The sequence below is a fragment of the Polistes fuscatus genome, unplaced genomic scaffold, assembly GCF_010416935.1.
Source record: "Polistes fuscatus isolate 324 unplaced genomic scaffold, CU_Pfus_HIC Scaffold11, whole genome shotgun sequence".
Lineage (NCBI taxonomy): Eukaryota > Metazoa > Arthropoda > Insecta > Hymenoptera > Vespidae > Polistes > Polistes fuscatus.
Genome location: NW_025113009.1, coordinates 2866685 through 2879899, shown reverse-complemented (window position 1 = coordinate 2879899; position 13215 = coordinate 2866685). Strand labels below are relative to the sequence as shown.

At 36.9% G+C, this 13215-nt stretch overlaps 1 protein-coding gene across 1 annotated transcript in view; it reads right to left on the bottom strand.

The window, feature by feature from the left end:
- LOC122526281 (zinc finger protein squeeze-like) overlaps positions 1–13215 on the bottom strand; it is a gene marked incomplete at its 3' end in the record, with an annotated part of 99494 nt that continues 86279 nt past the window's right edge. The window contains 1 exon segment of the mRNA XM_043649592.1: positions 1–168. Within this exon segment, the coding sequence (XP_043505527.1) occupies positions 1–168 (168 nt within the window).

Sequence of the window (13215 nt, the reverse complement as noted above, 5' to 3'; positions counted from 1 at the left end):
CTGACAGATCTCGCAGCGGTACGGCTTGATGCCGAGGTGGATCCTCGTGTGCTGCGACAGGTAAGACGAGTTTGCGAACGCCTTCGAGCACTGGTTGCATTTGTACGGCTTAGCCTCGCGCATGTGCATCTGCGTATGGAGCTGCAGGTCTGCCTTGCTCCCGAAGATCTGCAACAAAAAGTTACGCTTATACACATCGATGTCTCGATAATAGCTTCGTATCTCTAAATAAAGCCGTTCGATCTTGTACTTTGTAGCTAGCGTAGTAGCGAGAGCACACGTCAGCAGTTGGGAGAGGCTGACCTTGTCTATCACTGCCTAGCCTCGGGCCACTTCTCGTCGACTGGCTAACTGGCTCGGACATTTGCTCTCTCCCCGCCCCGCCCCACCCCTCCCATCCCCTCCCCATCTCCTCCTCTTGCGTCGAACGGTAACGCTTTAATCTCTTTTTCTCGCCTTCCCTTCTATTCGTCCAACAGGAAAAGAAGCGAGCAAGCAGAGCAACAGCGCTAGAATTTCTGACCTCGTCATCCTTCCGACGTATCCTTTTTTCACGAAATTCGACGATTATCGAAGAAACAAAGAAGTTTCGAATGGAGGACACGCGAGACGGGAACTGTCAGGAAGGATACGGGGGAAAAAGAGACTAGCGCGACTCGATTCGCTGGCGCCAAGAGCAGCTCCTTGTTCCGAGATCATTACGTAAATCGACGAGTTCCTTTCGTGGATCGGTTCGGAATCGCCACGCTCGAGGATCCAGGACAAGTTGAATCCTTCGTTGGACGACCTTCGGCGGAAGACGCTTCTCTCTCTCTCTCTCTCTCTTTCTTTTTCTCTTCTCGTTTCGTTCCTCGAAAGTGATCGAAACGAATTTTGCTATACCGTAGCGTTCAGTCTCTCGTAATTTATGCAACGCTATCGAAGCCGCAACGTAGACGTATCGGTGATCGTTATCGATTCAAGCCGATTAAAATAAAATGCAATTTGGAAAGGTTTCGTTAATTAGTATCGATCGATCCTATCTCGACGCGAAGAAAATAATTCGATGATTATCCTCTTTCGGTAAAGAAAGCGAGCGAGAGCGAGAGCGAGAGACGGATAGAATGAGAGAAGATTTATTTTCGAAAAGATTGGCAAAATAATTCGTCAATTTTTTGCAGCGGATGACGACTCTACGAGACGTCGCGTTATGAATGATATACGACGACCATTCCTCATTATTCGTCTACGACTATTCTAGAACGAATAAAATTAAAAATGATGCGACGCCAAGAGATCGAGAATCGATCCTGAATGTGACTTCGACAGCTGACTCTAAGCGTCCTTTAACGGACCGGTACAAACATTTTTTATTTCCTCCTTTCGAAACGTGTCCTTGCCGGTGTCAAGTTCGCACTCTGCCCACGTAACTCGATAGTCTTTTCGCTCTCCTTCGTAACGAAAAGAGAGAGAGAGAGAGAGCGGGAGAGAGAGAGAAAGAGAGCGAAAGCACGAGAGAGAGACGCGAATGGAGAAAATATCGAAATGAATTAATCAAAGATTTATTTTATAATAATTTATTAAACCAATCGAGATATCGAATTGTTGGATAAAAATAGACAATTTGGTATGAAATAAAATGTCAAGAGGACTATCAATTATTGAAGACGTCTTTTTTCTTTTTCTTCTCTTTTTTCTTTTTTTTTTCTTTTTTTTTTTGCGGCAAATAATTATTATTCGAAATAAAACGGATTATAATTGCAAGGAGACGAGAAGAGAAATTTTCTAAATTTATTTTATTCATTAATATTGTCGGTCTGGCAGGAAATATAGTAAATGCGTGTACTTTCATCGGCTTAAATCACGTCGGCATGACCGATTGCCGGACCACTCAAGGCTGGATGCAAATTACGCGTCAGTGGCTACAAATTGACGCGCTTTTAATCGATAGGAGACTTTGTCTGCCCTCGGGGGGTCCAGTTTTGTGCCGGATTCGTAAATCGAACGATTTCTCGACTTCCTCCGTAATTTTCGTTCGCGATTCCTTTACTGTCCTATTTTGATCCTACCAACAAATTCAAACGTTATTCGAAATAACGATCTCTATCTTAGAATAGAATTCAAGAAGGGGAAACAAAGAAGAAATCTAACGAAACTTAAAGACGATTATGGATGATAATAATAATAATAATGATAATAATGTAATAAAGTATGACAGTAAATGAAGAAATCACATCTCGTATATATTTAATTGCGAAAGATGCCTTCGGGTAGAATCCTTTTTCCTGCAATTTCTGATTAATCGACGTCGATTTAGATGCGGGTGCCGCATTAGAGAAAACTATCATTCTATTCTCGATCTATATGAAATCGTTGGAAGAGAATCTTTTGCCGATAGATTTGTACAACTCATCGGAACATATTTTTTTTTTTTTCGATTAACGAAAAATACTGCATTTTTGTCGAGAGATATTCGAGATAAGACGTATGTTTATTCGAACGCAAACGAAGACCAAAGTTCTCTTCTTATAACGATTTTTGACGTTGATATCTTGGTAGATCTTTTGCCAGCTCACATGCTAGTTAACCATAAGCTAGCCGGAGGCTAGAACTCGTAAATTCAATTTAAATATTCGACCTTAATGACCATCCATCAGACACCACTAAGAAGAACTTAGTAGCTGTCCATGATCGAAGGAGAGTTAGCATGAGCTTTGGTGTTTATGCTGTCAAAGGAATCCGACGTGAGTCTTCCAAGTTTTTCTCTTTCACGTTATAAGAGAAAGAGCCTATACTTATATACTTAACGAGAACAAAATCATAGATACATACGTACAGTTCGAACGTGGTTTATGAATTTCGAAATGAATATATCATTACTTCTCGAGAGAACTTACTTGGGAAGACTTTTTTTTCTTTCTTCTATTTTTTTTCTTTTTTCTTTTCTTTTTTAATATATCGAGAGAATTATAATAACTCATAGAAACTGGAAATTAGTTAAGGAATAGGCCATATAAAAAAGAAATATACGATTCCATACTCTCTTATCTTTCCACGTAATATATATTTATATAATATAATATTATTTCTTATTGTTAGTCAAATACGATCGAATATAATATATTATTTGATTGAAAGAGTGTTATTTTTATCAAACGAAAAAGAGAGAGAGAGAAAGAGAGAGAGAGAGAGGAAGATAGTATGTTAGCAAAGGGTTATACTCGATCATAAAACGCGGGAGGTTATTTAACGAGTAATATACAATCCTCTCGACTTGCATCGCTTACTATTAATCTCTCAGAGACAAACACAATTCCTGGCTGGGAATTTGAAAGCGTGACAACCTGTTGATAGAATGTCGCGTGCCAAACATCCGCGTGACGGAATAGACTATGAGAGAGAGAGAGAGAGGGAGAGAAGGGTTTTCAAATCAACAAGAGGAAGAGCGAACGAGATAATTGTGCTAGGAGAGTCTGTGCAGAGGGTAGAAGATCGCGAAGATCCTTTGCCAGGATAACGTCGTTTCAGTGGATTTATTACCCTGGAAATTTGTGCCTTTTTCATCTTCTTCTTTTTCTTTTTCTTTTTCTTTTTCTTCTTCGGAATATCGCGTATTAGCAGTTCTTTTTTTTCATCTTCTAACGTTTTCATTTAAAATCTTATTCGGAAATATCGAAATAATTGGGGATTTAAACGATAATAACTTTTGATAAATTTTCGGATTATAAAAAAGTTACTCTTACTTTGTATATATTTTTCTTTTCTTTTTTTGTTATTGTTGTTAATTCGGCTCAGAGAATTTCCGGACACACGCGAGAATAATAAAAAGAATAAAATGAAGAAGAAGAAGAAGAAGAAGAAGAATCAAAAGGGAGGGTCTTAGGTTAGAGTGGATTAGGGCACAGCATAGGGTCAAAACGATGAAAGGTCCCCGATTTTAACCGAGAAATTGCCAAAGGCTCGTCTTACGAAGAATCGAAGATTAGCGGAATACAGAGGACAGCTTTGAGCGTAGACGAAATTCAAAAAGGCACTTACGTTCTTGAGAAAAATGCCATACGTTTTACCGGGCCCCCACGCACCATCGATCATCCATGATCGACGTTACGTCTATGAAAACTTTCTTCCCCTTCACCCCTCGTTATTTTTCTACTAGAAGAGATGATGCAAAGACGGTCAAATCTTTTTCCCTCAGATATTACTTTTTTTTTTTCTTCACCCTTAAGCTACATTTTTATTTTAACTTTTCTCTTTTATATATATATATATTTTATATACACACATATGTAATAATAAAAGATTTGACGCGTTCATTGTTATTTTTTTCGTTTTTTTTCGTTTTTTTTTTTATATACTCCAGTAGATATTTTTCTCTTCACATTGAAGATATTTAATTGTAATAAAAGGAAACTGACTAAGCTAATTCTTGTTTCTCGTAATGCCGGAGATATACGATTTAGCAGAACGTCGTTGTGCAACTGAAAGCGTCTCGGTTGACAGGTTTTCAAAGCATCGTTCTACAATCATTACCAGTTGTTAACATTCTAAACCAGTGTGATGTTATAATGATACGCGGCCATTATATGCGAAAGTGAAAAGCAAACGAGTTTCGCACTGCATTTACCGTAATCGACGAAACTGACACAAGTGGTAAATACTTTCGAGCAAAGTGCTAGACTTTTTCAATGCTGATCTTATTGATCTCTTGGTAATCGTGTTACTCGAAACATTTCCTCGACTTGCTCTATACCGTTATACGCACTTATTATTTATTCCGGTGTTATAATAAATAAGAGCACACGATCCAACGAGATATAAAATGATAAATAATATTTGAACGATAAGATGATCCATAAAAATCAATCGGAAAACAACGATTCGCGGATTAATCGTCGATAAACTGAATCAAATGTCTGTTAAGTAGAAATATTTCAAATTTTCTCGAAGAAAATTTATGTATCGATTTATGTAGCGATAAACGAAGGTAATTGCAACCGAAAAGAAAAGAAAAAAAAAAGAAAAAATATGTTAATACGATAAAGTCGATAAAATCATTTCTACCCCACGCGAATGATATCCGTGTTAGTTTAGTTTGCCCCCCCATACGTACGTACGTACTAACGTACGTACGTTTGACGTTAATTACGTGCCAAACTATGCGTGCAAATCAAGTATCTCGAATTTCTAGTTTCTCCATTAAGAATATTTAAATGGGCGTTTGAAAAAACCTTTGAAACGTATAAATATCTGACGAACACTTTTCGAATTAATCTTACTCGGTAATTGCGAAGAAAAATTTTATGAGAATCCGGTTTTCACAGTATAGTTAAGTATAATATATACGTACGCGTTATTACTTCGAGCGATTAATGTATTAAGATAATCTTTCAAATCATTATAATAATCTCCGTCAAATTTTCATAAGGAAATAAGAGGGAGAGAAAGAGAGAGAGAGAGAGAGAGAGGAAAAGGAGATAAACTATAGAGTACTTGATTTCCCATCAGGCGATTTAGATGAATACGATTGTCGTAGGAAAAAGGATGCCATCTTTCTTCCATTCATTCTTGTTCACCCTTTGCCTTTGCTTACCTACCCTTACCAAAGATAGAAGGAAAAAAATAGGGAGAGGAGAGGAATAAGGGAAGAGGAGGGAAGGGAACGGCTATACGTAGGGTCCCACGTGCACGAAAAATAGAGAAAGGGTCGTGTCTCTCTTTCTCGCGGATAGGGACGAGCGTGTAAATAGAGATCCTTCCTGATTCTGTGGTGACGCTTTGTGGGTCTTTCGTCGAGGAGGTAGCTTTATAGATCATTGTCATTATCATTGTTAGGAAAGAAATCTCTATGATCTACGAGAAACACAAACTAGAATGCTATTAAACAAAAAAAATAAAACTAACTAAACCAAAGGAGAGATTTTATTAGTAAATTGAACATCAAAATCATTGGGATATAATTGAATATTAAATGTAAACGTATATGCGTATAACAAATATATATATATTAAACGTTTCATTTTTTTAACAAACAACAAAATGGTTAACAGTCGATATTATTTTTGTAATATTCTAAATGTGATAATGGCATACAATCGTGACGATTCTATCGGAACGAACGAAATCTATTCCTTCGAGACGATAGGAAATAAAGAAATAAGAATCTCCTGTAAGAAAGTCGAGCTTTATCGTAAAAATTTCTTTCTCCACGAGTTAGAGAGAGAGAGAGAGAGAGAGAGAAAGAAATGGCCATCGATCTCGTATTTCTCCTTTCCGTCAATCTATTTCTGATTTTTTCTAATGCGAAAGAGAATAACAAGAGTGATAGAGGAGAAAGATCATAAAACGTTGAAACTAAGAGGTGGAGTAGAATCTTGACGTTGGAATGTCCAACTTCTTTTCGAGCAATTAATAAATATAGCCTAGCTCTTTCTACTTATCTCTTCGACGAATTTAATGTTTCAAACAGGAGCAAGAATAATGAGAATAACAGATGTTACCGAGTTCGTTATTATAGTACAGCCAAATGGCACCTATTTTCCTCCCATCCGTGGTATTCGGTATTACAGTTTCTATAAATGTACATTCTCTACAAGCCATTCGATTCGTCAAAATAAAATAATCTTTCTTTTTTTTTCGCCATTCAGAATTCCTTCGTTATATCGGAAAAAAAAGTCCAACCAAAATGAGGAAGTTGCTTGCATTCTAACAGTTACATTTCCAATCGAACAAGACAAAAATCACCAATTGGTTTCAAACTATCTATTTTCTTCAAACGCATATTTATATATATATGGTGAAACAAAAGTGACGTTTAAAATTAATGTTTTCGTTCTTTTCTTTTTGTTTAGATCGTTTAATGAAAACTTCGTATCATTGGAAAAATAAAACACGAATGATAAGAATTCGTCTGCTAAAAGCACGACGATGCGGAGAAAGGTCAATGACTTAGAAATGATCGTCCCTTTTGCCCTCAGAATTATTGTTTTGTTCCAGTTTCGCTTTAATCTAGCTGCTCTTTCCATTGCGCTCGTTTGCGATAACAATATTAAAGCTTATTCACTAGGCTAACTTATGGGAAAGGAGGAAAAACGCAGTGAATTCAATGCTTCGCGTACCATTTTCACGAGTTTCGATCGGGGAAAATAAAGATGTATGATGGAATTGGAATAACGATAAACTCTTGGACGACCTTAGAAAGGATAAAGATATATGTTGAAGAAGAAGAAGAAGAAGAAGAAGAAGAAGAAGAAGAAGAAGAAGAAGAAGAAGAAGAAGTAACAAAGTCGAGTAGATCGTTACGATTACCGAAGAGAGACTTTTATAGTCTTGAAAGAAGATAAGGATCTATTCGACGCGAAAAGCCCTTTTCTGGTCAAATAAATGTGCCTTATGTAGGACGAGACATTTTTTTTTCTTCTTTCTTTTCTTCTTTTTTTATTACTACGTTCCTACGTTATGTAATATAATTAAAATTATTTTTATATACGATTATATAAGTATTCAATTATATTAACCCAATAATAATATTATATGCTATAATGTAATTGTAATAAAAAAAAAAGAAAAAGAAATAAAATAAATATAAAAAAAGGGAATACAACGCATTAGAGTATTACATAAAAAAATATATATTTCTTGGATAATTATATAGATCGTATAATTAAGAAAGATAATAAAATTCGCGTAATGACTTTTATATCGATGCTTAAAATATTTCGAAAAATATATCGTCAAAATAGGTTTCTCTTATTGTCGATAAGGAAAATAAAAAGAGATGGAAGATTCTTTAGCCGTTCTCGGACAGTTTTTTCGGTCCGTTTTATCGCCGTCAGCAATTCGGCTCGTCTTCTTTGCTTTACATCTACGGCAACCGGTAGCCTTGCTCGTTCAGATAATCTTTATTTCACCGATTACGCGATTCCCTTTCTAATTGCTCGAGACCGGACGGGCCACTCCAAGTAAGAGAAACGGGTAAACGCGACGACGACGACGACGACGGGGCCCTTTCGAGTTCGCACATATTTCTTTTTTTTTCTTTCCTTTTTTCTTACTCCTTTTTTCTTACTCCCTTTTCCTTCCGATCTTTTCCGCGACAAGCATCCTCGCTACTGACATGTCTAACAATTCAACCTTTTATTCCTCGTAAGCACAACCCCGTAATTGGGAAAAATACGCGTTCCCTATTCGTCTATTTTCAGTTGTCATCATCATTGTCAGCTTATCGTTCCAGCAAGTCCACTATTTTATCCTATGTAAACTTTATAATGAGGAAAAGAAAAGAAAAGAAAAATACTTTTCCCTCTTTTCCCTTTTTATCCTCAACATAGATTTTCGATAAAAATCTATGCGTCGACTATCATGCTTGACGACAAATAAATTGAAATAATTATTTATTCGCGCAATCCTCTACGTCTATTAGTTTTTTTTTTTCCAATAATTATAAATTGAATTGTCACATTATTTCTTCGAACGTTCGAGATTATATTTGAATTTAACGTAAAAGAAGAGAAGAAAAATATGAAATAAAATTAACAAATAAATCATCCTGACAACGATCTACAAACGTTCTACGAACGTTTCATTCCTTCTTCGTTCCATTGGAAGAGTGAAGGAAAAAAAAAAAAGAAGAAAAAAAAAGGAACGATTCATAATAATATCTCTTTTCACGACGTATTGCATTAACCTAAGTCATCGACGATTAAAAGGCGACAACCGCGAAACCGCCATTCATTAACCCCATAGCTTGTTCCCCCGTTGAGAGTACTGGCCAATCTAGTCTACTTTTAAACCGCTTAATTTATCATACGAGTTACGTTTCGTATTAGAATAAGAGATCGATAACATTTGAGACAGTTGACATATTCTCTTGGTGTCCTAAATTTCTTTCCAATACAAATGTATACTCGGGAATTATTATTCCATCGGATAGCCATAATTTAATTTTATTAGTATAGCGTTGTTATTAGATCACAAAAATGTCTACGTTTTAACGACCAAAAGATAATCTTAAACACCAAAGATATCTAATCTTTTATATATCGTTAAAATAAATATATTAAATGTCAATATATATATATAATTTATAACTACCAATAAATCATAATTAATGTGAAATGATATTAAAAAAAAAAAAAATACCCGGCCATTGGGATAATGGTTAATGAGAAAAATGTATCCGTAAGTCAACGAAATTCGAAAAATCGTCGCGATAAATAATTAACGCCTTAAATAAAGGGTGGGAGAGAGGGTTGGGAACAGACGGACGGAAGGAAATAAGAATAAAAAGTAAAAGAAAAATATACGAGTTTATAAAATCCACGCATTGGGTAGAGAATGATATGATCTTAGAGACACAAAATGGCAGGGCGGCAATGAAATCGGTTGAAGAGAGAAGAAGTAGCTTCGAAACGGGAGCAGAGTCTGCATCTGCACCTGTGGATCGAGTTTAAGCTACCCGACAGGCCATTCTCGCCATTCATTATCGCAGCCGCGCGCCTTCCTAGGAACGGTGCTTCGGAATTACGAGACCGAAGAGAAACGGACAGATACAAATATACTTAAAGAGAGAGAGAGGGAGAGGGAAGAGGCAAGAGGAAGGGAAAGAGGGACGAATAGTCAGCCCTCTTCTTCTCAGGTAGGAGAAAGATCAACGTCCGAGACATCGTACGCATTTTTCTACTTCCCCTCCCCGCACCTCCCCCCCCCTCCCCCTTTTTTTTCCTTTTCGTTTCTATATATATGTACATCTTTTTCTCCCTTTCATCATCTCATCCTTTCATCCTATACGTCCCTCGAGATTATGGCTTTTTAATCGATCTTAGCTCTTTACGTTATTCGAGAAGACTCCTCACATGTTGGAAACACACACAGGAAACTGTTCCGATCTTGTCCTTGGTACCGTTTCTTAAATCTTATCAAATATTTATTTATTGAGTTTAGAGAAGAACGACACTTGTTTCCTCGACCAGTTCTCTTTTCTTTTTTTTTTGTTAATATTAAGAGAGAGAGAGAGAGAGGGGGAGGTAGAAAAAAAACTTAAAGATATTCTGTGTCAAAGAGATGAATGAGTAGTAGAAAAGAAAAAAAGAAAAAATAGAAGAGAAAGAAAAGAGGGTGAAAAAAAAAAACGAGAAGTAAAAAGGTTCTAGCGAGCGAGTAAAAAAAAAAGATATAAAAAAAAAGGGAAAACAAGAGCTGCTTCGGATATTTTTTTCTGTGTGCGTTTCCGCAGAATGGTCGGTTTGAGACTTTTGGAATAGAAATGTCTTCGACATGGCAAACAATTACCCGTCGTAAACGCAACTTTTCACTCTTTCTTTCTCTCTCTCTCTCTTTCTCTCTACCTTTCTTTTTTACGTTCGAGATTGAAATATAAAGCAACATTTTTTTCAACAGTTCTAGTCTTTCTCTTTCACGTTCACACAACACGTTTTCTTCCTCTCCTTCGTTAAAGAATCCAAGGGAGTGTTAGTTTTACGAAACAAAACGAAATCGTTTTTTTTTTAGGGGACCCCCATCGAAGAGAATTTTTTATTCCAAGTTGAGCTGGTCGTTCTGTTCCTTTCCGAACCAATTCGGGAAACCTTTCTCCTCGACGTGATCGTTTTAATTTATTTTTTGTATTATATGTATATTTGATTTATTTATTTCTTTGTGACAAAATTGTCGATTGTTAACTTTCAATCCTCCTTTGTCAAATATTTTGAAAATAACACTGGAGAGAAGAAGAACGAAGAACTCTAAGATTCGTTTTTTATCCGAATCCGAGGTAAATTTCGATTTATAGAGAAAAGGAACACGCGATTTCTCTTTTTCCTCATCGACGCTCACGAACGAATACGAGTTAATAAGCGAGATGATCGTAAACCTCATAAGAGTCGTTCATAAAATTGATATCGAGCCACGGTGATGCGCACGGTATATAATATAATAAGTCGAGAGATGATTGTAAAAAGCGGCAAACATCCATCGATAAAACGTTTACATAAATTTCTATATAGTTTCCCTTAACAACAAAAGGGGAAACTTTCAGTCGGGCTCACTTGCGATCCGAGTGAGAAACTTTAACGATCTCATTAAGGGAAATTTACGACGGTAATTCGAGTGGTATTACATAAATCAGGACAAAAATCTTCGATCCAAACCAAAAAGAAAGAGAAACTCGGGGACGCCGGGGCAAAGATAAATGCGAATAGAATAAGTACGAAATAAATACGAGCCTGGGTTTTGAAAAGTTTTCACTTTTGTGCGAACGAAAATTCGACATAATCAAATTCTACTTTAAAGTACGTACCTTTTCGATTCACGCTCCTAATGCAACCGACTTTTCTTACATTTTCCAAAATAATTCTATCGAATTATGATTAACGAACGATATCTCTTCTCACAGTAATTCTATTCAAATATAACTTTTCTTTCTCGAAATACAATTATATCTAACAATAAACGTACGATCATTTCTCGAACATGTTTCGAACAGTCAAATGGGGTCAAAAAACATTGGAATTTATTTTTCAACATTGATCGATCGTAAAATTTGTTTCATTTTCCCCCATAATCCCCACCACTTCGCTTGACCATCCCCTATACTCTCGGACGTCGTCATCTTTCGAATGTTATTCGACGAGAAGCATAAATAAGGGTGAAATAAGGGACAAAGTGGGGAGGAAAGGTACGAACCCCCGTGTTTAGATTCGTCGAATGACTGAAGAAGACAGGGAGAGAATGGGGGCAGGAGTGGGGAGGGGAGGGGAAGGGAGAAGAGAGGGCAGGGGTTCGACGATTCTTTCCCTTTACCTTCGTAGATTCGTTCGTTCTCGTCCTGTATTTTGCACTTATCCAACAAGTCGCAAATGAGCTAGCGAAATATCGGCCCTTTTTAGTGATCTAGTAAGGGTTGCTACTATCCCTTGGCTAAGTTAGCCATGCCGGAAACGACTAGTCCTAGGGGAGGATTTTTTCATTTTCTTTTCTTTTTTTTCTTCCTTTTTTAACTATTCTTCCCTCTCTCTCTTTCCCTCTCACCTTCCTTCCTTCTTTCCATTCCCCTTCCCTTCTCTCAATAGAAGCAACGCGCGTGTGTGTTTGTGTGTGCATGTTCGTCCGATAAAAGAGGGAGAAAGAGAGATGGCCATCTGCTCTTTCGGAAGGATACACACATAACGGATTTAAAGATCGAATACTATTATAACGAGTTATCATAGTTAAGTTTATGGTACGTGTGATATGTTTTGGATAAAAAATAGAAAATATGTTGTTTTATTAGATGGAAAAGTTCGTCGAGTTTCTATATTTCCGTCCCTGTTAATCGAATTTTCTCTTCGGCATGGTTTAGGGAGTTGAATTATACAAAGAGGAAAAGAATAAGAATAGGTAAGAAGAATATAGGTAAAATCGAATCTATCGGATAGAAGAAATCGAACCGATCCGACGGTAAATCGTCATCGTCGTCGTGCAGCAGGTGAACGGCACGTGCGAACTGCTACTCGGTGAAAGGAGATCGCGAACGACTCGTTGGCAAAAAGGAAGCAAAAACATTGGAAAATTCGTGACTGTGGAAAAGAGATGGGAATCGGAGAAAAAGAAATTTACCAAAAAGGAAATAAGAAATGAAAAGAGAGAGAGAAAGAGAGAGAGAGAGAGAGACGAAGGAAAGGGAAATAAATTGAAGAAATAAATCGAAAATGGCGATAACTTAATGATCGGCATAATGCGCGAGGCCTTTGCTCGAATTTTGTTCTTTCCTTTTTCAATATTTTTGCTTCTTCCCTTTTTTTGCCTTACGCGAGTTTAACTCCGATATCGTTGGTTGGTTGGTTGGCTGGTTGGTTGCTTGGTTGGTTGGTTGCTTGGTTGGTTGGCTTGAGAGGTAAAACACGATGTCGGCTTTTCTTTTTTTTCTTTTTTTTTACTTTCTTTCTTTCTTTTTTTCTTTTCTTTTTTCCCTACGCAAGTACTACTACCTACAAGTATAAAAAAACAAAAGGGAAGGACGCTTTTTTAGAACGTTTTAGGTTGATTCGATTTTAAGGAAGCATCTCCTTCCTCTCTCTCAGAGAAAACTCATACGGTACGAGGAAAGCTTTTTCTACCTTCCACCATTTTCCATTCCCTTCCCTTCCCTTCCTTCCTTCCTTCTTTCCTTTCTATCTTTCCTACCTTCCTTTCTAACTATTCGTCGAAAATAGAAACGTACCGCGATAACCCCCATGTTTCTTCCTTTACTTTACTTTTTCT